This window comes from Brachionichthys hirsutus, chromosome 18 (genome assembly GCF_040956055.1).
Source record: "Brachionichthys hirsutus isolate HB-005 chromosome 18, CSIRO-AGI_Bhir_v1, whole genome shotgun sequence".
Classification (NCBI taxonomy): Eukaryota; Metazoa; Chordata; class Actinopteri; order Lophiiformes; family Brachionichthyidae; genus Brachionichthys; species Brachionichthys hirsutus.
The window spans coordinates 11,754,601-11,775,964 of record NC_090914.1 but is presented as its reverse complement, the minus strand read 5'-3'; the positions used below and the strand labels follow the sequence as shown (position 1 = coordinate 11,775,964).

At 53.4% G+C, this 21,364-nt stretch overlaps 1 protein-coding gene across 1 annotated transcript in view; it reads right to left on the bottom strand.

Annotated features, from left to right (window-relative positions):
• Nucleotides 1-605: 605 nt before the first annotated feature.
• Nucleotides 606-21,364, bottom strand: part of eipr1 (EARP complex and GARP complex interacting protein 1) — a 44,560-nt gene continuing 23,801 nt past the window's right edge. Inside the window, exons 7-9 of the mRNA XM_068752465.1 lie at nt 9,967-10,134; nt 2,909-3,076; nt 606-1,608 (exon numbers count right to left, since the gene is read on the bottom strand). Of these exons, the coding sequence (XP_068608566.1) occupies nt 1,434-1,608; nt 2,909-3,076; nt 9,967-10,134 (511 nt within the window). The 3' untranslated portion in view covers nt 606-1,433. The remainder of the gene's footprint in view (nt 1,609-2,908; nt 3,077-9,966; nt 10,135-21,364) is intronic.

Here is a 21,364-nt window from a genome sequence, read left to right as displayed (position 1 = left end):
AGCTGGGGGGGGGCTTAAATCGTGTATTACTACTACACGATAGAGTCGAGCGCTAACGATACAGAGCCGAGCGCGAACGATACAGAGTCGAGCACAAACGATAGAGTCGAGCGCTAACGATACAGAGTCGAGCGCGAACGATACAGAGTCGAGCGCGAACGATACAGAGTCGAGCGCGAACGATACAGAGTCGAGCGCTAACGATAGAGTCGAGCGCTAACGATAGAGTCGAGCGCTAATGATAGAGTCGAGCACTAACGATACAGAGTCGAGCGCTAACGATAGAGTCGAGCGCTAACGATACAGAGTCGAGCGCTAACGATACAGAGTCGAGCGCTAACGATACAGAGTCGAGCGCTAACGATACAGAGTCGAGCACGAACGATAGAGAGTCGAGCGCTAACGATACAGAGTCGAGCACGAACGATAGAGTCGAGCGCGAACGATACAGAGTCGATGGTAGATCCTTCTCGCTGTTCTGTCGTGTTTGCTGACAACAAAGCTTGCGTTAATGTTGTCCGTTGGCGAGAGTGGCCAGATGCACGTGCACGCCTGGATGCAGCTGTTTGCCATAAAGAAATCACACGACAGCGTTCAAAGAGGCGACGGGTTGATTTTATTTGTCTCCAGTAGATCCAAACACTCTAGATCAGACACAGGTGTGCTAGCATGCTGCTGTGGGCTAGCGTCCGGGTTTCTGGGGGAGGGAGCATCAAGCCTCCGGTGAAGCACGGCGAGGGGGGGGGGGGGACGACGACACCCCCGACAACCTGAGACACACAATCGTCCACACGCACACCGACGGAGGATTCAGTGTCACCTCCTCTGCATGTTTTTGGTGTTGGGAGAGACCCCGGGGACGCACGCTCCTCACAGAAAGACGGATTCGAACCCGTGACCTTTTTGCAGTGAGGCAACAGCGCCGCCCACTGCACCACCATGCTGTCAGCGTCCTTGCTTCTTCTGGTTTGTGGGGCAGGAAAAACGTCTGGTTCTCAGCGAGCTTCGTGAAATCTCAACGCTCAGCAAGAAAAGGGGCGGAGCTAGACATGACAGTGTTTCGAGGACATGCGACAGAGCCACACCCCAAGCAGGACGCGCTTTCACAATGAAGAGGAGACTCGTTTCCCCTCGGCCCTGCTGAGATTATCCTCATTCTAATCTCTAATCTGAATGCACGAGAATGCAGATTCCTGTTCATCTCATCGTTTAAGGTCGTGACGAGTCGACGCCAAGTCTATAGCAGAACCATTCCAGAGGACGTAGCTGTAGGTGGTGCAGTGGGCGGCGCTTTTACCTCGCAGCAGAGTGTTCTCTCCGGGTTCCATGCATCTTCGGTGAACCGATTACTCCAGATTGCCCGTGGGCGAGACCCGTGTGGCGCACCCCCCTCGCTGCGCTGCATGCAAACACAGGCTCCGCCTCCCTTCCCCTCAGAGCAGGATGCGGTATTTGAGGGCTCGAGGGACTCTGTTGATGACGAGCCGTCCGTCGTAGCTGAGCGAGGCAAAGAGCCAGGGGTCGGCCGAGGACCACTCGGCTGCGTACACGCTGTCTTCGTGCTCCTCGTAGGTGGACACGACGCTGTCCTTCAGGGGCTCCTTGGTCCTGGACGGGGACACACACGCCACAGAGGACAGGGGACGAGACGTTACGCTTCTGGAGCGTTGGGAAGTGACAGCTGGAACACTACAGGGCATCAGACATTATTCAGAGACCTGTCAAGCAAACTGGTTGAAGCAGGGCGACATCTGAAGACTTTATTGTTCCTGGGATCCAACACCGGCGCCCCGCAGGGCTGCATGTTGGGCCCACTTCAGTTCCCTGAAAGTCTATTTATCCAGTCACGACCTGGACCTGAGCTGCATGTTTTTAGTGGCGGGAGGAAGCCGGAGAACTCGGAGAGAACCCACACAGACGTGGGGAGGTCATGAAAGTGGGGGACCTGGACCTGTGTCCCTCAGCGCTGATGCCCACGTCGCTAGCATTAGCATTTAGTGTTTTTTTCTCTCTCTCTCACACACACACACACACACACACACACACACACACACACACACACACACACACACACACACACACACACACACACACACACACACACACACACACACACACACACACACACACACACACACACACACACACACACACACACACACACACACACACAACCCAGCCGGTCAGACAGATGGCCGTCCACCATGAGCTTAGGTTCTGTCCAAGGTTTCTGCCCGTTAGAGGGAAGTTTTTCCTTGCCTCCGTTGCTCTTGTGGGTCAAGTTGGGTTCTGTGTTTCCCTGCTAATCCTGTAAAGTGCCTTGAGACGACTTTATGTTGTGATCTGGCGCTATATCAATAAAAGTGAATTGAATTGAATTGGGATTGGAACCTGCGTCCTTCGTGCTGTGAGGCAAGGGAAGAGTTCCTAATTCCTGATTTAGACAAAACGTCCACGGTTTCATTCGATCCACACTAGATGAGCTCTTTCAGCAACACGCCCAACTAAATGTGTGTTGCTGCTTTATTACGATGTTTTTCAGCAGGCACCGTCAACCCTCAACGGTTAACGGGTGAGAAGAGGCCAGAATAATTGCCCACTGAACAAACGTCAATTGAAGAGCAAAGTCTCTTTGAAGTACCACCTAAAGACGCACTATTTAAATATGCGAGTCGGGAATGAAAAGACCGAATGTAAAAACTTTTCTTAAACATTTCTGATGTAGAATGTCTTCGTGCCTATAGATGATCATTAAGTGAGTTGTGATTCTATGTATCGTGTGTGTTCTGTTTCGTGTCGTCTTTCTGCGCGGACCCCGGGAAGACGAGCTCGTCCCTTTGGTTCCTCCGACCACGCCGAAGCAGGATGCCGCTAAACGACGGCTAAAGTCCAGAAGCCGTTCTCTCACTTGTCCTCCTGCTGGTTGTCCTCGCCCTCGCTGAGCTCGTCGTCGTCCACCAAGTGTCCGAACGGCTCCGAGGAGATGGACACCATGTTGGAGAGGATGAGGCGGCTGTCGCTGCTGGCCGTCAACACCAGCTGGTCGTGGCTGTGGTTGTAGCGGACGCTCCAGACCCTGCAGCGAAGACGACGGGCATGTCAACGGAAGCTCGGGCTGCCAGAATCCGTACTTGGCTTACGGATAACAAACGGTCACTACACCTTGGTAAAACCGAATCTATTCTTTTTGGGTCAAGACACTCTCTACGTGAGATAAATGTTGATGATTTCAAGGTCACAGTCGATAATACAGTAATCTCCAGCAAAGAAGAGATTACCTATTTGGGCTGTGTTCTTGACAAATACCTGTCTGGTGATAGTATGGCAACTAAGGTGATCAAAAAAGTCAATCAGAGAACAAGATTTTTGGGCAGAATGTCTGCTTTTGTCAACAAAAGTGCTCTCCGGACGCTTGCTGCAGCCCTCGTTCAGCCCCTCTTTGACTATGCTAGCACCTCCTGGTATTCAAACATCAAAATGTCCCTGAAAACCAGGCTCCAAACCTCCCAAAACAAACTGATTCGGCTACTCCTCAATCTGGGGCCCATGACCCACCTTCTTCCTGGACATTTTGCTAGCCTAAAATGGCTCAGGGTAGAAGACAGGGTTAAACAACTCAAAATGGGATTGGCATTTAAAATAGTCAATGCAGCTCTGCCCTCAGTCCCCTCAATCCCTGCATACCTGAATACACACCTCCACAGCCACAACACTAGAGGGAGCTCAAACAACAACCTGATTACCCCCTCCTACAGGACTAACACGGGTAAATCATCTTTTTACAATACTGCCCCCTAAGGGTGGAACTGTTTGACTCCTGCCCTCAAAACATGCACCTCTTTGGCCTCCTTCAAAATGGCCCTAAAAATACACCTTTCAGGGGGACAGAAACGGAGATAGTCATCACGACTCACTCCGGGTCAAACCCCCCCTCCTTTTTTTGTCCACCTACGTTGTACATATTAATTGCTTTAGTAATTTATTGTAATTTATGTAAGTTATTCATTGTCATTTTGCATCAGTGGTGTAATTTATTTTAGATTAATTGTTAGTTTGCACTGGCGGTGTAAAATCATTTTATTTTTGTTTTTCTAATGTTACGTTGAATCAATTGAGTAATTTAATATTAGTTTTATTTGTATTTGTATTGTTAATTGTGGATGATTTATGTACGAAGGACTTTCAACGGAAACAAGACCGCAAGGGCTTTTTAGAAATGCTCCTCTTAGACAGGATGTTTGACGTTATTTGTACTGTAATACATGCTACTGTGTGACTGTACTTGTACTGTAATACATGCTACTGTGTGACTGTACTTGTACTCTAACATTCTATCTAATAAATATATTCATCATCATCATCATCATCACCAACATTGAAAACCCCATTTCTTCATCTTCCCCATTTAGCTTTGTTCTTCTTTCTTTGTTGTTTCTGATTCATAAAAGAGGTGAACATCAAAGCCAACTTTGAGTTCACATTGTAAACCCAAAGATCAATTCATTTTTAACATCAAAGCAATGACGGTGAGAAATTCTATATATACACATCTGATCCGAGAGACCAAGGTGTAGTTTCCAATATGACGACTCACGGAGATTTATATGTACAGTTTCAGAAAGAGATGATGGATAAATATTTCCATACCCCAGAAATGGCAGATCGACATGTAAGGGCCTTTGTGAGGGCACATCCCATGCCCGACACTGAACAGAATGTTCCAAAGCAAATTCTGACACCTGAGGAAGTCCGGCATCATGATGCTAAAACCTTCAAGAAATTATTGGAAGATCCAGAATATCGACCGATTAACGCTACGCTGTTGGCGTATCATGTTGAAATGGAGAACAGGAAGCAAAGCAACAGCGTTACAAAGGAGTCCAGGACTTAAAGTGAATTCAATTCATAAGCTCGTCTAAGCTCGTCACCGATAGACGGAGCTTATGAACTGAACTGAACGGCCCGTGAGCTCACATTGAATTTTAATTCAGTGAGTTCAAATTCTGCAGAGTAAGATGAGCTGGCAACTCATCGCCACCTACATGTAGACGATTGGATAGTTTATATGAGAAAACAGTGCCCACCAACTAAATGCACAGTTAATGACAGCTAAAGCACGTAAAATTATTTCGGCAATCACAATCTAAAGCAGAAAAAATATCAAGTGGAGGAGTTCATGTATCCCGGGCTCTTGTTCACGAGTGAGGGAAGGATGGAGCGGGAGATCGACAGACGGATCGGTGCACAGATCCGTCATGGTAAAGAGAGCTCTCGGTTACCGGTCGATCTCCGTTCTCCGACCCTCACCTATGGTCACGAGCTTTGGGTAGTGACCGAAAGAACGAGATCCCGGGTACAAGCGGCTGAAATGAGCTTCCTCCGTAGGGGGGCTGGGCTCTCCCTTAGAGATAGGGTGAGAAGCTCAGCCATCCGAGAGGAGCTCGGAGTAGAGCCGCTGCTCCTCTGCGTACATAAAAAATTGACAATTGACAATACAAATAAAACTAATATTAAATTACTCAATGCTTGTATGTATTATATCAATTATTAATATGGTTTGTAGATGTAGAACCAGTATGCGAGAACAATAATAATTCGCTGTGAGCGGAACCATTTGTGAATGAATGCATCAGTCAAGACAGAAATCTTTGGTGCACATGTGCTGCATTCAAGTTTGGTGGTAATTTAAACTTCTGCGATGAATCGCTGTTGGACTGTCTGCGTTCTGCTTGCCACTCCATGTTGTTTTCTTAAATGAAGTCCGACCATTGAACGCATCACAAATGTTGCGTTTGAGTTTTAGCTCGTGTTTTAGCTCCGGCAGCCGTGAGTTTATAAATGACTGTAGCTTTGAATAGTTTAGAGTCAGTTACATCAATGAATCAATGAGTCAAAGATAATTAATTATCTTTTATTGTTAGAGTTGCATTTGATTATAAATAAACATTAAAAACTTTATTAATTGCATTATAAAAAATACATTTTTAATCTTACTTTTAAAACAGATTCAGTCAGAACGCAATAAAAGAATAAAATCCTGTTGAATCATAAATATTTTTACAATACTGCCCCCTAAGGGTGGAACGGTTTGACTCCTGCCCTCAAAACATGCACCTCTTTGGCCTCCTTCAAAACGGCCCTAAAAATACACCTTTCAGGGGGACAGAAACGGAGATAGTCATCACGACTCTCTCCGGATCAACCCCCCCCCTCCTTTTTTTGTCCACCTACGTTGCACATATGAAGTGTCTTTTAATTTATTGTTATTTTGCATCAATTGAGTTATTGAATATTGGTTTTATTTTTATTTGTATTGTTAAATGTCGATGATTTATGTACGAAGGACTTTCAACGGAAACAAGCCCGCAAGGGCTTTTTAGAATTGCTCCTCTTAGACAGGATGTTTGACTTTATTTGTACTGTAATACATGCTACTGTGTGACTGTATTTGTACTGTAATACATGCTACTGTGTGACTGTACTTGTACTGTAATACATACTACTGTGTGACTGTACTTGTACTGTAATACATGCTACTGTGTGACTGTATTTGTACTGTAATACATGCTACTGTGTGACTGTACTTGTACTGTAATACATGCTACTGTGTGACTGTACTTGTACTCTAACATTCTATCTAATAAATATATTCATCATCATCATCATCATCATCATCAACAGGCCGCCATCTTTGCCCCCCCCAATCCAACAGCCTGACCCCGTGGCTTTCACAAGCCACGCCCCTGAAGGTTCTCGCTAGGAGGGCTCGGAGACCAGGCTCTCTTAGCCCCGCCCCCTTACATCAGCCACGCCGCTCCCCACGCTCTCCTAATCCGTTTCTCTACTCAAAAAAATAGTCCCCGGTACCCCCAGCAGCCCCGAGGCCACATCCTGAAAACAGAGCGTGCACACCAACACGCACACACCCTGGGAATCAGCCACACATGCATGAGTGGGGCAGGAAGACGCACACACATTTCAGCCACACCCAGAGACGGAAAGGCACGCTTATCTCTCATCAGCAGAGATCCCATCTGGAGCTCAATCGTCATGGATACGCTCGCCAAGTCTGTCTGTCTTTTGGCGATAATGCTGCACGTGCGTGTGGAGGCACGTGTGTCTGCTTTTATCAGGTGAGGACTGCTGTGCTGCAGCACTCATCACCTATTCAGCTCACACACGCTAGTGCACGCACACACACACACACACGCCACACACACCTACACACGCACAGACACACACACACACACGCACACACACAGACACACACACCTACACACGCACACACACACGCCACACACACCTACACACGCACAGACACACACACACACACACACCTACACACACACACACACACACACACACAGACACACACACACACACGCACACACACAGACACACACACGCACACACACACGCCACACACACCTACACACACACCTACACACGCACAGACACACACACACACACGCACACACACAGACACACACACCTACACACGCACACACACGCCACACACACCTACACACGCACAGACACACACACACACACGCACACACACAGACACACACACCTACACACGCACACACACGCCACACACACCTACACACGCACAGACACACACACACACACGCACACACACACACACGCCACACACACCTACACACGCACAGACACACACACACAGACACACACACACACACACATACACACACACAGACACACACACACACACACACACAGACACACACACAGACACACACACACCTACACACACACACAGACACACACACACACACACAGACACACACACACACACACACACACAGACACACACACAGACACACACACAGACACACACACAGACACAGACACACACACAGACACACACACACACACACACAGACACACACAGACACACACACACCTACACACACACACACACACACAGACACACACACACCTACACACACACAGACACACACAGACACACACACACCTACACACGCACAGACACACACACACACACAGACACACACACACCTACACACCTACACACACACACAGACACACACACACACACACAGACACACACACAGACAGACACACACACACACACAGACACAGACACACGCACACACACACCTACACACACGCACAGACACACACACCTACACACACACACCACGCTCAGCTCGCCACAGCGCCTGAGGCTTCACAGAAGACAACCTTGAGCAGGACTCGGCAGCCCCCCCCCCCCCCCTATTTAATTAGTAATCAGTAAACGAGTTCCTTCCACTGCAGCAGTGATTTGGGCTTTTCATTAGTGAGGAAATAAAGCCATTAATAAAACGGGAAACCGATCAACGGTGGAGCGAACGAGTCATCACCGCGTTTATCGTTACTGGGAGGGACTTTCACACTTAAATGCCCTTAAAAGGACTTTTGCATTCATGCAAATAGAAAATAAGTAATTAGGCACTCAAGTTATAACATTTAATGAATTGATTAATAAGCCTTTCAACGATTTGGGAAGTCTTTCTCAGGAATTCCATTTCCCAATGAAACGGGGGGGTGGCTGGGATTCTGTAACACCATCGGGGAGCCAAAGGGGGGGGGGGTGGGGGGGGGGGTGGCTGGGATTCTGTAACACCATCGGGGAGCCAAAGGGGGGGGGGGGCTGGGATTCTGTAACACCATTAACACCGTCGGGGAGCCGAGGGGGGGCGCTGGGATTCTGTAAAACCTCGGGGGGAGCCAGGGGGGGGGGGGGCTGGGATTCTGTAACACCGATATTACAGTTGGGCGTGTCCCTGTAAAATACGTACTATTGACAAAAAGTTGATTCTCTGGTAGATAAAAGACCCTGAAAACCCAACAGCTGCCTGTTTACTGAAAGTCAGACTTGTCCCGAGTCTCCAGCCGCACCAACACTTCGCTTCCTACCCCTGGTCCTACCCCTGGGGGTATTTAGCACGCCACGTGTTCCAGGCTGTCCCTGCTACAATGAAAGGGAGCCGCTCCGTCACGCTGGGGATCGGCCAGAGACGCCGTCGCTACGTTTGGCTACAGTTAAGGTTTATTTTAAGGCTGCGATTTCTGCTGACAACAAAAACACTGAAGGTTCACAGACTTTTGTAGTTTATGACTATCTGGACATAATATTTAGAAATACAAGCATTCTAGTGCCACTTGTGTGCCGAGCTGACCGGCCTAGCCAAACTGCAGCTCACGATGCAAGGACGGAGACTTGGTTAAAAGATGGGTGCCGACATCCTGAGCGCGGCGGCTAGAACAACAAGCTCACGTGATACACAGGAGATAGACAGAAAATGTAAACGCGTCTATTGGACTCAGGAGTTCAAATTTCAAACACCGTTCTCTGGGCTGGAGCAAAAGGGTCATCCACAGTTAGCAGTGCTACGCTAACAAACCAGCAGCTGGGACCTCAGCGCCGTAGGGTTGGTAAGCTGCACATCGCCGAAGGCTCCATTAATGCTGAACGGCAGGTGCAGGTACAGGAATGGTACATACAGGTACAGGAGGGGTGCATACAGGTACAGGAATGGTACATACAGGTACAGGGGAGGTGCATACAGGTACAGGAAGTACTGCCATAGGTGTTTCGTCAACGACATCCCTTCTTAATCGAAAAAGACAACATTCTGCTGCCTTCCAAGAGCATGGCCTCAGACTCAAAGGTTCCAGGAACCGGTCTGTCTACAATGCAGACCTGCCCCCCCACTGACAATATTTAGTGCACTTCAAGGAAGAACGGTATAGAAGCCCACTTTAAATCTTGAACAGCTACCCTTTCTGGTAGGAGACACTTCTTCTTAGGTTAAAGAGGTTTTGTAGGAACATGTTAGCACACACTGCTAGCTGCCAGGAAGATCACTTATGTCGGCCACCAGAAATACTAAAATACCAAATACTACCCCCCCCCCCCCCAACCAATCCACCCACCAGTGCGAGTGCTCCTCCAGGGTCTTGATGGGCTCCTGAACGTTGCGAACGTCCCAGAACTTGACTTTGCAGTCGTCTCCACAGCTGGCCAGATAGTACTGGCGGTTGGGGTTGAAGTCGAGGTCACGGACCAGCTGACCGTGGGCGCTCTCGATGCAGTAGATCTGGCTGTAGAGGGGAGGTAGATGCGGGGGGGGTTAGCAGAGGAGTGGAAGAAGAGTAGACAGAAAAAAGGAAGAGAAACGCTAAGAAGGCATGGCACATGTAGCCTGGCACATTCCCAGGCTACATCACGGCGTTCTCGGTGTCGGGTCTGCCAGCGAAGGCCGAGCTCATTACAGGTGCTGACAGCAGTGCAGGTAGATCACCAAGGTATGGCCGTGACTTCCCGCTCGACAGAGGAAGAGAGACGCTCCGAGTCTCTAAACATCTCGCCACCATGTCCTTTCATCGGCTCCACATCGTCTCCTTTCCTTCAGAGTCCACTGATACAGTGGAACCTCGGTTCTCCAACAGAATTCGTTCTGTAACGGTGTTTGAAAACCGAAGCCACATTAAACGAGCCGAGCGGAGGACACCGCACCGACAAAAGACATTGTGATTGAGAAGTTGTCCCCAGGAAGCCAACGTGCTCCAGCTCAGACAGCAAAAGGTCACTGGCAGAACTCAAGGTCAACAGACGTGCTCGTCAGACACGATGGAGCCTAGTGGAGACACAACAGAACAACAAGCTGCGACACCAACCCCATTATAAAGCCTTGGAACGCACTGGCGTGGCGATCAAGAACCTTCTCGGGGGTGGGGGGGGGGGGGGGGGCTCCCGAGAGATGCCTATAAATTCAGAATTGAATGTTGTCTTAAAAGCCCCCACTGCAGTGTCACAGGACGGAAGCCTGCTTGAACACTGTGGAAATGAATTTGCTTTAAAGCTCTGCATCCACTGCAAATCAAACAAGCTAGCGCTGTGTGGGAGAGGATCCACTTTTTAGGAAGATAACAGATAAAGAACTGCTTTACCGTTCTGCTCCACCCTACTGAGACGATAAAGGCTGCTTCTGGTAGCAGGACAGCGCTGGGACTATTCTGCTTCTGGTAGCAGGACGGCGCTGGGACTATTCTGCTTCTGGTAGCAGGACAGTGCTGGGACTATTCTGCTTCTGGTAGCAGGACGGCACTGGAACTATTCTGCTTCTGGTAGCAGGGGGTGCTGGGACTATTCTGCTTCTGGTAGCAGGACGGCGCTGGGACTATTCTGCTTCTGGTAGCAGGACGGCGCTGGGACTATTCTGCTTCTGGTAGCAGGACAGTGCTGGGACTATTCGCTTCTGGTAGCAGGACAGTGCTGGGACTATTCTGCTTCTGGTAGCAGGACGGCACTGGAACTATTCTGCTTCTGGTAGCAGGGGGTGCTGGGACTATTCTGCTTCTGGTAGCAGGACGGCGCTGGGACTATTCTGCTTCTGGTAGCAGGACGGCGCTGGGACTATTCTGCTTCTGGTAGCAGGACGGCACTGGAACTATTCTGCTTCTGGTAGCAGGGGGTGCTGGGACTATTCTGCTTCTGGTAGCAGGGGGCGCTGGAACTATTCTGCTTCTGCATGGTAGCAGGACGGCGCTGGGACTATTCTGCTTCTGCATGGTAGCAGGACGGCGCTGGGACTATTCTGCTTCTGGTAGCAGGGGGCGCTGGGACTATTCCGCTTCTGGTAGCAGGGGGCGCTGGGACTATTCTGCTTCTGGTAGCAGGGGGCGCTGGAACTATTCTGCTTCTGCATGGTAGCAGGACGGCGCTGGGACTATTCTGCTTCTGGGAGCAGGAGGGCGCTGTAACTATTCTGCTTCTGCATGGTAGCAGGACAGCGCTGGGAATATTCTGCTTCTGCATGGTAGCAGGACGGCACTGGGACTATTCTGCTTCTGGTAGCAGGGGGCGCTGGGACTATTCTGCTTCTGGTAGCAGGGGGCGCTGGAACTATTCTGCTTCTGGTAGCAGGATGGCACTGGGACTATTCTGCTTCTGGTAGCAGGGGGCGCTGGGACTATTCTGCTTCTGGTAGCAGGACAGCGCTGGGACTATTCTGCTCCTGGTAGCAGGACGACGCTGGGACTATTCTGCTTCTGGTAGCAGGACAGCGCTGGGACTATTCTGCTTCTGGTAGCAGGGGGCGCTGGGACTATTCTGCTTCTGGTAGCAGGACGGCGCTGGGACTATTCTGCTTCTGGTAGCAGGACGACACTGGGACTATTCTGCTTCTGCATGGTAGCAGGATGGCGCTGGGACTATTCTGCTTCTGCATGGTAGCAGGATGGCGCTGGGACTATTCTGCTTCTGCATGGTAGCAGGATGGCGCTGGGACTATTCTGCTTCTGGTAGCAGGACGGCGCTGGGACTATTCTGCTTCTGGTATCAGGATGGCGCTGGGACTATTCTGCTTCTGGTAGCAGGACGGCGCTGGGACTATTCTGCTTCTGGTAGCAGGGGGCGCTGGAACTATTCTGCTTCTGGTAGTAGGGGGCGCTGGGACTATTCTGCTTCTGGTAGCAGGGGGCGCTGGGACTATTCTGCTTCTGGTAGCAGGGGGCGCTGGGACTATTCTGCTTCTGGTAGCAGGGGGCGCTGGAACTATTCTGCTTCTGCATGGTAGCAGGACGGCGCTGGGACTATTCTGCTTCTGGTAGCAGGACGGCACTGGAACTATTCTGCTTCTGTTAGTAGGGGGCGCTGGGACTATTCTGCTTCTGGTAGCAGGGGGGCGCTGGGACTATTCTGCTTCTGGTAGCAGGGGGCGCTGGGACTATTCTGCTTCTGGTAGCAGGGGGCCCTGGAACTATTCTGCTTCTGCATGGTAGCAGGACGGCGCTGGGACTATTCTGCTTCTGGTAGCAGGGGGCGCTGGGACTATTCTGCTTCTGGTAGCAGAGGGCGCTGGAACTATTCTGCTTCTGGTAGCAGGATGGCACTGGGACTATTCTGCTTCTGGTAGCAGGGGGCGCTGGAACTATTCTGCTTCTGGTAGCAGGATGGCACTGGGACTATTCTGCTTCTGGTAGCAGGAGGGCGCTGGGACTATTCTGCTTCTGGTAGCAGGGGGCGCTGGGACTATTCTGCTTCTGGTAGCAGGATGGCAATGGGACTATTCTGCTTCTGGTAGCAGGGGGCGCTGGGACTATTCTGCTTCTGGTAGCAGGACGGCGCTGGGACTATTCTGCTTCTGGTAGCAGGACAGGGCCGGGACTATTCTGCTTCTGGTAGCAGGACGACATTGGGACTATTCTGCTTCTGGTAGCAGGGCGGCGCCGGGACTATTCTGCTTCTGATAGCAGGACGGCGCCGGGACTATTCTGCTTCTGGTTAGCAGGACGGGGCCGGGACTATTCTGCTTCTGGTAGCAGGACGGCGTCGGGAATATTCTGCTTCTGGTAGCAGGACGGCGCTGGGACTATTCCGCTTCTGCATGGTAGCAGGGGGCGCTGGGACTATTCTGCTTCTGCATGGTAGCAGGATGGCGCTGGGACTATTCTGCTTCTGGTAGCAGGGGGCGCCGGGACTATTCCGCTTCTGGTAGCAGGGGGCACTGGGACTATTCTGCTTCTGGTAGCAGGGGGCGCTGGAACTATTCTGCTTCTGCATGGTAGCAGGACGGCGCTGGGAATATTCTGCTTCTGGTAGCAGGACGGCACTGGGACTATTCTGCTTCTGGTAGTAGGGGGCGCTGGGACTATTCTGCTTCTGGTAGCAGGGGGCGCTGGGAAAATTCTGCTTCTGGCAGAAGGGGGCGCTGGGACTATTCTGCTTCTGGTAGCAGGGGGCGCCAGAACTATTCTGCTTCTGCATGGTAGCAGGACGGCGCTGGGACTATTCTGCTTCTGGTAGCAGGACGGCACTGGAACTATTCTGCTTCTGGTAGCAGGGGGTGCTGGGACTATTCTGCTTCTGGTAGCAGGGGGCGCTGGAACTATTCTGCTTCTGCATGGTAGCAGGACGGCGCTGGGACTATTCTGCTTCTGCATGGTAGCAGGGGGCGCTGGGACTATTCTGCTTCTGCATGGTAGCAGGACGGCGCTGGGACTATTCTGCTTCTGGTAGCGGGAGGGCGCTGGGACTATTCTGCTTCTGGTAGCAGGACGGCGCTGGGACTATTCTGCTTCTGGTAGCAGGATGGCGCTGGGACTATTCTGCTTCTGGTAGCAGGAGGGCGCTGGGACTATTCTGCTTCTGGTAGCGGGAGGGCGCTGGGACTATTCTGCTTCTGGCAGCGGGAGGGCGCTGGGACTATTCTGCTTCTGGTAGCAGGACGGCGCTGGGACTATTCTGCTTCTGGTAGCAGGGGGTGCTGGGACTATTCTGCTTCTGGTAGCAGGAGGGCGCTGGGACTATTCTGCTTCTGGTAGCAGGACGGCGCTGGGACTATTCTGCTTCTGGTAGCAGGACGGCGCTGGGACTATTCTGCTTCTGGTAGCGGGAGGGCGCTGGGACTATTCTGCTTCTGGTAGCAGGACGGCGCTGGGACTATTCTGCTTCTGGTAGCAGGACAGGGCCGGGACTATTCTGCTTCTGGTAGCAGGACAGCGCTGGGACTATTCTGCTCCTGGTAGCAGGACGACGCTGGGACTATTCTGCTTCTGGTAGCAGGGGGCGCTGGAACTATTCTGCTTCTGGTAGCAGGATGGCACTGGGACTATTCTGCTTCTGGTAGCAGGAGGGCGCTGGGACTATTCTGCTTCTGGTAGCAGGGGGCGCTGGGACTATTCTGCTTCTGGTAGCAGGATGGCAAATGGGACTATTCTGCTTCTGGTAGCAGGGGGCGCTGGGACTATTCTGCTTCTGGTAGCAGGACGGCGCTGGGACTATTCTGCTTCTGGTAGCAGGACAGGGCCGGGACTATTCTGCTTCTGGTAGCAGGACGACATTGGGACTATTCTGCTTCTGGTAGCAGGGCGGCGCCGGGACTATTCTGCTTCTGATAGCAGGACGGCGCCGGGACTATTCTGCTTCTGGTAGCAGGACGGGGCCGGGACTATTCTGCTTCTGGTAGCAGGACGGCGTCGGGAATATTCTGCTTCTGGTAGCAGGACGGCGCTGGGACTATTCCGCTTCTGCATGGTAGCAGGGGGCGCTGGGACTATTCTGCTTCTGCATGGTAGCAGGATGGCGCTGGGACTATTCTGCTTCTGGTTGCAGGGGGCGCCGGGACTATTCCGCTTCTGGTAGCAGGGGGCACTGGGACTATTCTGCTTCTGGTAGCAGGGGGCGCTGGAACTATTCTGCTTCTGCATGGTAGCAGGACGGCGCTGGGAATATTCTGCTTCTGGTAGCAGGACGGCACTGGGACTATTCTGCTTCTGGTAGTAGGGGGCGCTGGGACTATTCTGCTTCTGGTAGCAGGGGGCGCTGGGAAAATTCTGCTTCTGGCAGAAGGGGGCGCTGGGACTATTCTGCTTCTGGTAGCAGGGGGCGCCAGAACTATTCTGCTTCTGCATGGTAGCAGGACGGCGCTGGGACTATTCTGCTTCTGGTAGCAGGACGGCACTGGAACTATTCTGCTTCTGGTAGCAGGGGTGCTGGGACTATTCTGCTTCTGGTAGCAGGGGGCGCTGGAACTATTCTGCTTCTGCATGGTAGCAGGACGGCGCTGGGACTATTCTGCTTCTGCATGGTAGCAGGGGGCGCTGGGACTATTCTGCTTCTGCATGGTAGCAGGACGGCGCTGGGACTATTCTGCTTCTGGAAGCAGGACGGCGCTGGGACTATTCTGCTTCTGGTAGCGGGAGGGCGCTGGGACTATTCTGCTTCTGGTAGCAGGACGGCGCTGGGACTATTCTGCTTCTGGTAGCAGGACGGCGCTGGGACTATTCTGCTTCTGGTAGCAGGAGGGCGCTGGGACTATTCTGCTTCTGGTAGCGGGAGGGCGCTGGGACTATTCTGCTTCTGGCAGCGGGAGGGCGCTGGGACTATTCTGCTTCTGGTAGCAGGACGGCGCTGGGACTATTCTGCTTCTGGTAGCAGGGGGTGCTGGGACTATTCTGCTTCTGGTAGCAGGAGGGCGCTGGGACTATTCTGCTTCTGGTAGCAGGACGGCGCTGGGACTATTCTGCTTCTGGTAGCAGGACGGCGCTGGGACTATTCTGCTTCTGGTAGCGGGAGGGCGCTGGGACTATTCTGCTTCTGGTAGCAGGACGGCGCTGGGACTATTCTGCTTCTGGTAGCAGGACAGGGCCGGGACTATTCTGCTTCTGGTAGCAGGACGACATTGGGACTATTCTGCTTCTGGTAGCAGGGCGGCGCCGGGACTATTCTGCTTCTGATAGCAGGACGGCGCCGGGACTATTCTGCTTCTGGTAGCAGGACGGGGCCGGGACTATTCTGCTTCTGGTAGCAGGACGGCGTCGGGAATATTCTGCTTCTGGTAGCAGGACGGCGCTGGGACTATTCCGCTTCTGCATGGTAGCAGGGGGCGCTGGGACTATTCTGCTTCTGCATGGTAGCAGGATGGCGCTGGGACTATTCTGCTTCTGGTAGCAGGGGGCGCCGGGACTATTCCGCTTCTGGTAGCAGGGGGCACTGGGACTATTCTGCTTCTGGTAGCAGGGGGCGCTGGAACTATTCTGCTTCTGCATGGTAGCAGGACGGCGCTGGGAATATTCTGCTTCTGGTAGCAGGGGGGCGCTGGGAAAATTCTGCTTCTGGCAGAAGGGGGCGCTGGGACTATTCTGCTTCTGGTAGCAGGGGGCGCCAGAACTATTCTGCTTCTGCATGGTAGCAGGACGGCGCTGGGACTATTCTGCTTCTGGTAGCAGGACGGCACTGGAACTATTCTGCTTCTGGTAGCAGGGGGTGCTGGGACTATTCTGCTTCTGGTAGCAGGGGGCGCTGGAACTATTCTGCTTCTGCATGGTAGCAGGACGGCGCTGGGACTATTCTGCTTCTGCATGGTAGCAGGGGGCGCTGGGACTATTCTGCTTCTGCATGGTAGCAGGACGGCGCTGGGACTATTCTTCTGGTAGCAGGGGGCGCTGGGACTATTCCGCTTCTGGTAGCAGGGGGCGCTGGGACTATTCTGCTTCTGGTAGCAGGACGGCGCTGGGACTATTCTGCTTCTGGTAGCGGGAGGGCGCTGGGACTATTCTGCTTCTGGTAGCAGGACGGCGCTGGGACTATTCTGCTTCTGGTAGCAGGACGGCGCTGGGACTATTCTGCTTCTGGTAGCAGGACGGCGCTGGGACTATTCTGCTTCTGGTAGCAGGAGGGCGCTGGGACTATTCTGCTTCTGGTAGCGGGAGGGCGCTGGGACTATTCTGCTTCTGGCAGCGGGAGGGCGCTGGGACTATTCTGCTTCTGGTAGCAGGACGGCGCTGGGACTATTCTGCTTCTGGTAGCAGGGGGGTGCTGGGACTATTCTGCTTCTGGTAGCAGGAGGGCGCTGGGACTATTCTGCTTCTGGTAGCAGGACGGCGCTGGGACTATTCTGCTTCTGGTAGCAGGACGGCGCTGGGACTATTCTGCTTCTGGTAGCGGGAGGGCGCTGGGACTATTCTGCTTCTGGTAGCGGGAGGGCGCTGGGACTATTCTGCTTCTGGCAGCGGGAGGGCGCTGGGACTATTCTGCTTCTGGTAGCAGGACGGCGCTGGGACTATTCTGCTTTTGGTAGCAGGGGGCGCTGGGACTATTCTGCTTCTGGTAGCGGGATGGCGCTGGGACTATTCTGCTTCTGGTAGCGGGATGGCGCTGGGACTATTCTGCTTCTGGTAGCGGGATGGCGCTGGGACTATTCTGCTTCTGGTAGCGGGATGGCGCTGGGACTATTCTGCTTCTGGTAGCGGGAGGGCACTGGGACTATTCTGCTTCTGGTAGCGGGAGGGCGCTGGGACTATTCTGCTTCTGGTAGCGGGAGGGCGCTGGGACTATTCTGCTTCTGGCAGCGGGAGGGCGCTGGGACTATTCTGCTTCTGGTAGCAGGACGGCGCTGGGACTATTCTGCTTCTGGTAGCAGGGGGCGCTGGGACTATTCTGTTTCTGGTAGCAGGGGGTGCTGGGACTATTCTGCTTCTGGTAGCAGGGGGTGCTGGGACTATTCTGCTTCTGGTAGCAGGAGGGCGCTGGGACTATTCTGCTTCTGGTAGCAGGACGGCGCTGGGACTATTCTGCTTCTGGTAGCGGGACGGCGCTGGGACTATTCTGCTTCTGGTAGCGGGAGGGCGCTGGGACTATTCTGCTTCTGGTAGCGGGAGGGCGCTGGGACTATTCTGCTTCTGGCAGCGGGAGGGCGCTGGGACTATTCTGCTTCTGGTAGCAGGACGGCGCTGGGACTATTCTGCTTCTGGTAGCAGGGGGTGCTGGGACTATTCTGCTTCTGGTAGCAGGAGGGCGCTGGGACTATTCTGCTTCTGGTAGCAGGACGGCGCTGGGACTATTCTGCTTCTGGTAGCGGGATGGCGCTGGGACTATTCTGCTTCTGGTAGCAGGACGGCGCTGGGACTATTCTGCTTCTGGTAGCAGGGGGCGCTGGGACTATTCTGTTTCTGGTAGCAGGGGGTGCTGGGACTATTCTGCTTCTGGTAGCAGGGGGTGCTGGGACTATTCTGCTTCTGGTAGCAGGAGGGCGCTGGGACTATTCTGCTTCTGGTAGCAGGACGGCGCTGGGACTATTCTGCTTCTGGTAGCGGGACGGCGCTGGGACTATTCTGCTTCTGGTAGCGGGAGGGCGCTGGGACTATTCTGCTTCTGGTAGCGGGAGGGCGCTGGGACTATTCTGCTTCTGGCAGCGGGAGGGCGCTGGGACTATTCTGCTTCTGGTAGCAGGACGGCGCTGGGACTATTCTGCTTCTGGTAGCAGGGGGTGCTGGGACTATTCTGCTTCTGGTAGCAGGAGGGCGCTGGGACTATTCTGCTTCTGGTAGCAGGACGGCACTGGGACTATTCTGCTTCTGGTAGCAGGACGGCGCTGGGACTATTCTGCTTCTGGTAGCGGGAGGGCGCTGGGACTATTCTGCTTCTGGTAGCGGAAGGGCGCTGGGACTATTCTGCTTCTGGCAGCGGGAGGGCGCTGGGACTATTCTGCTTCTGGTAGCAGGACGGCGCTGGGACTATTCTGCTTTTGGTAGAAGGGGGCGCTGGGACTATTCTGCTTCTGGTAGCGGGATGGCGCTGGGACTATTCTGCTTCTGGTAGCGGGAGGGCACTGGGACTATTCTGCTTCTGGTAGCGGGAGGGCGCTGGGACTATTCTGCTTCTGGTAGCGGGAGGGCGCTGGGACTATTCTGCTTCTGGCAGCGGGAGGGCGCTGGGACTATTCTGTTTCTGGTAGCAGGGGGTGCTGGGACTATTCTGCTTCTGGTAGCAGGGGGTGCTGGGACTATTCTGCTTCTGGTAGCAGGAGGGCGCTGGGACTATTCTGCTTCTGGTAGCAGGACGGCGCTGGGACTATTCTGCTTCTGGTAGCAGGACGGCGCTGGGACTATTCTGCTTCTGGTAGCGGGAGGGCGCTGGGACTATTCTGCTTCTGGCAGCGGGAGGGCGCTGGGACTATTCTGCTTCTGGTAGCAGGACGGCGCTGGGACTATTCTGCTTCTGGTAGCGGGATGGCGCTGGGACTATTCTGCTTCTGGTAGCGGGAGGGCGCTGGGACTATTCTGCTTCTGGTAGCGGGAGGGCGCTGGGACTATTCTGCTTCTGGTAGCGGGAGGGCGCTGGGACTATTCTGCTTCTGGTAGCGGGACAGCGCTGGGACTCTTCTGCTTCTGGTAGCGGGAGGGCGCTGGGACTATTCTGCTTCTGGTAGCAGGACGGCGCTGGGACTATTCTGCTTCTGGTAGCAGGAGGGCGCTGGGACTATTCTGCTTCTGATAGCAGGGGGCGCTGGACTATTCTGCTTCTGGTAGCAGGACGGCGCTGGGACTATTCTGCTTCTGGTAGCAGGACAGGGCCGGGACTATTCTGCTTCTGGTAGCAAGACGACATTGGGACTATTCTGCTTCTTGTAGCAGGACAGCGCTGAGACTATTCTGCTTCTGGTAGCAGGACGGCACTGGGACTATTCTGCTTCTGGTAGCAGGGCGGCGCCGGGACTATTCTGCTTCTGATAGCAGGACGGCGCCGGGACTATTCTGCTTCTGGTAGCGGGACGGGGCCGGGACTATTCTGCTTCTGGTAGCAGGACGGCGTCGGGAATATTCTGCTTCTGGTAGCAGGACGGCGCTGGGACTATTCCGCTTCTGCATGGTAGCAGGGGGCGCTGGGACTATTCTGCTTCTGCATGGTAGCAGGATGGCGCTGGGACTATTCTGCTTCTGGTAGCAGGGGGCGCCGGGACTATTCCGCTTCTGGTAGCAGGGGGCACTGGGACTATTCTGCTTCTGGTAGCAGGGGGCGCTGGAACTATTCTGCTTCTGCATGGTAGCAGGACGGCGCTGGGAATATTCTGCTTCTGGTAGCAGGACGGCACTGGGACTATTCTGCTTCTGGTAGTAGGGGGCGCTGGGACTATTCTGCTTCTGGTAGCAGGGGGCGCTGGGAAAATTCTGCTTCTGGCAGAAGGGGGCGCTGGGACTATTCTGCTTCTGGTAGCAGGGGGCGCCAGAACTATTCTGCTTCTGCATGGTAGCAGGACGGCGCTGGGACTATTCTGCTTCTGGTAGCAGGACGGCACTGGAACTATTCTGCTTCTGGTAGCAGGGGGTGCTGGGACTATTCTGCTTCTGTAGCAGGGGGCGCTGGAACTATTCTGCTTCTGCATGGTAGCAGGACGGCGCTGGGACTATTCTGCTTCTGCATGGTAGCAGGGGGCGCTGGGACTATTCTGCTTCTGCATGGTAGCAGGACGGCGCTGGGACTATTCTGCTTCTGGTAGCAGGGGGCGCTGGGACTATTCCGCTTCTGGTAGCAGGGGGCGCTGGGACTATTCTGCTTCTGGTAGCAGGACGGCGCTGGGACTATTCTGCTTCTGGTAGCGGGAGGGCGCTGGGACTATTCTGCTTCTGGTAGCAGGACGGCGCTGGGACTATTCTGCTTCTGGTAGCAGGACGGCGCTGGGACTATTCTGCTTCTGGTAGCAGGAGGGCGCTGGGACTATTCTGCTTCTGGTAGCAGGGGGTGCTGGGACTATTCTGCTTCTGGTAGCAGGGGGCGCTGGAACTATTCTGCTTCTGCATGGTAGCAGGACGGCGCTGGGGACTATTCTGCTTCTGCATGGTAGCAGGGGGCGCTGGGACTATTCTGCTTCTGCATGGTAGCAGGACGGCGCTGGGACTATTCTGCTTCTGGTAGCAGGACGGCGCTGGGACTATTCTGCTTCTGGTAGCGGGAGGGCGCTGGGACTATTCTGCTTCTGGTAGCAGGACGGCGCTGGGACTATTCTGCTTCTGGTAGCAGGACGGCGCTGGACTATTCTGCTTCTGGTAG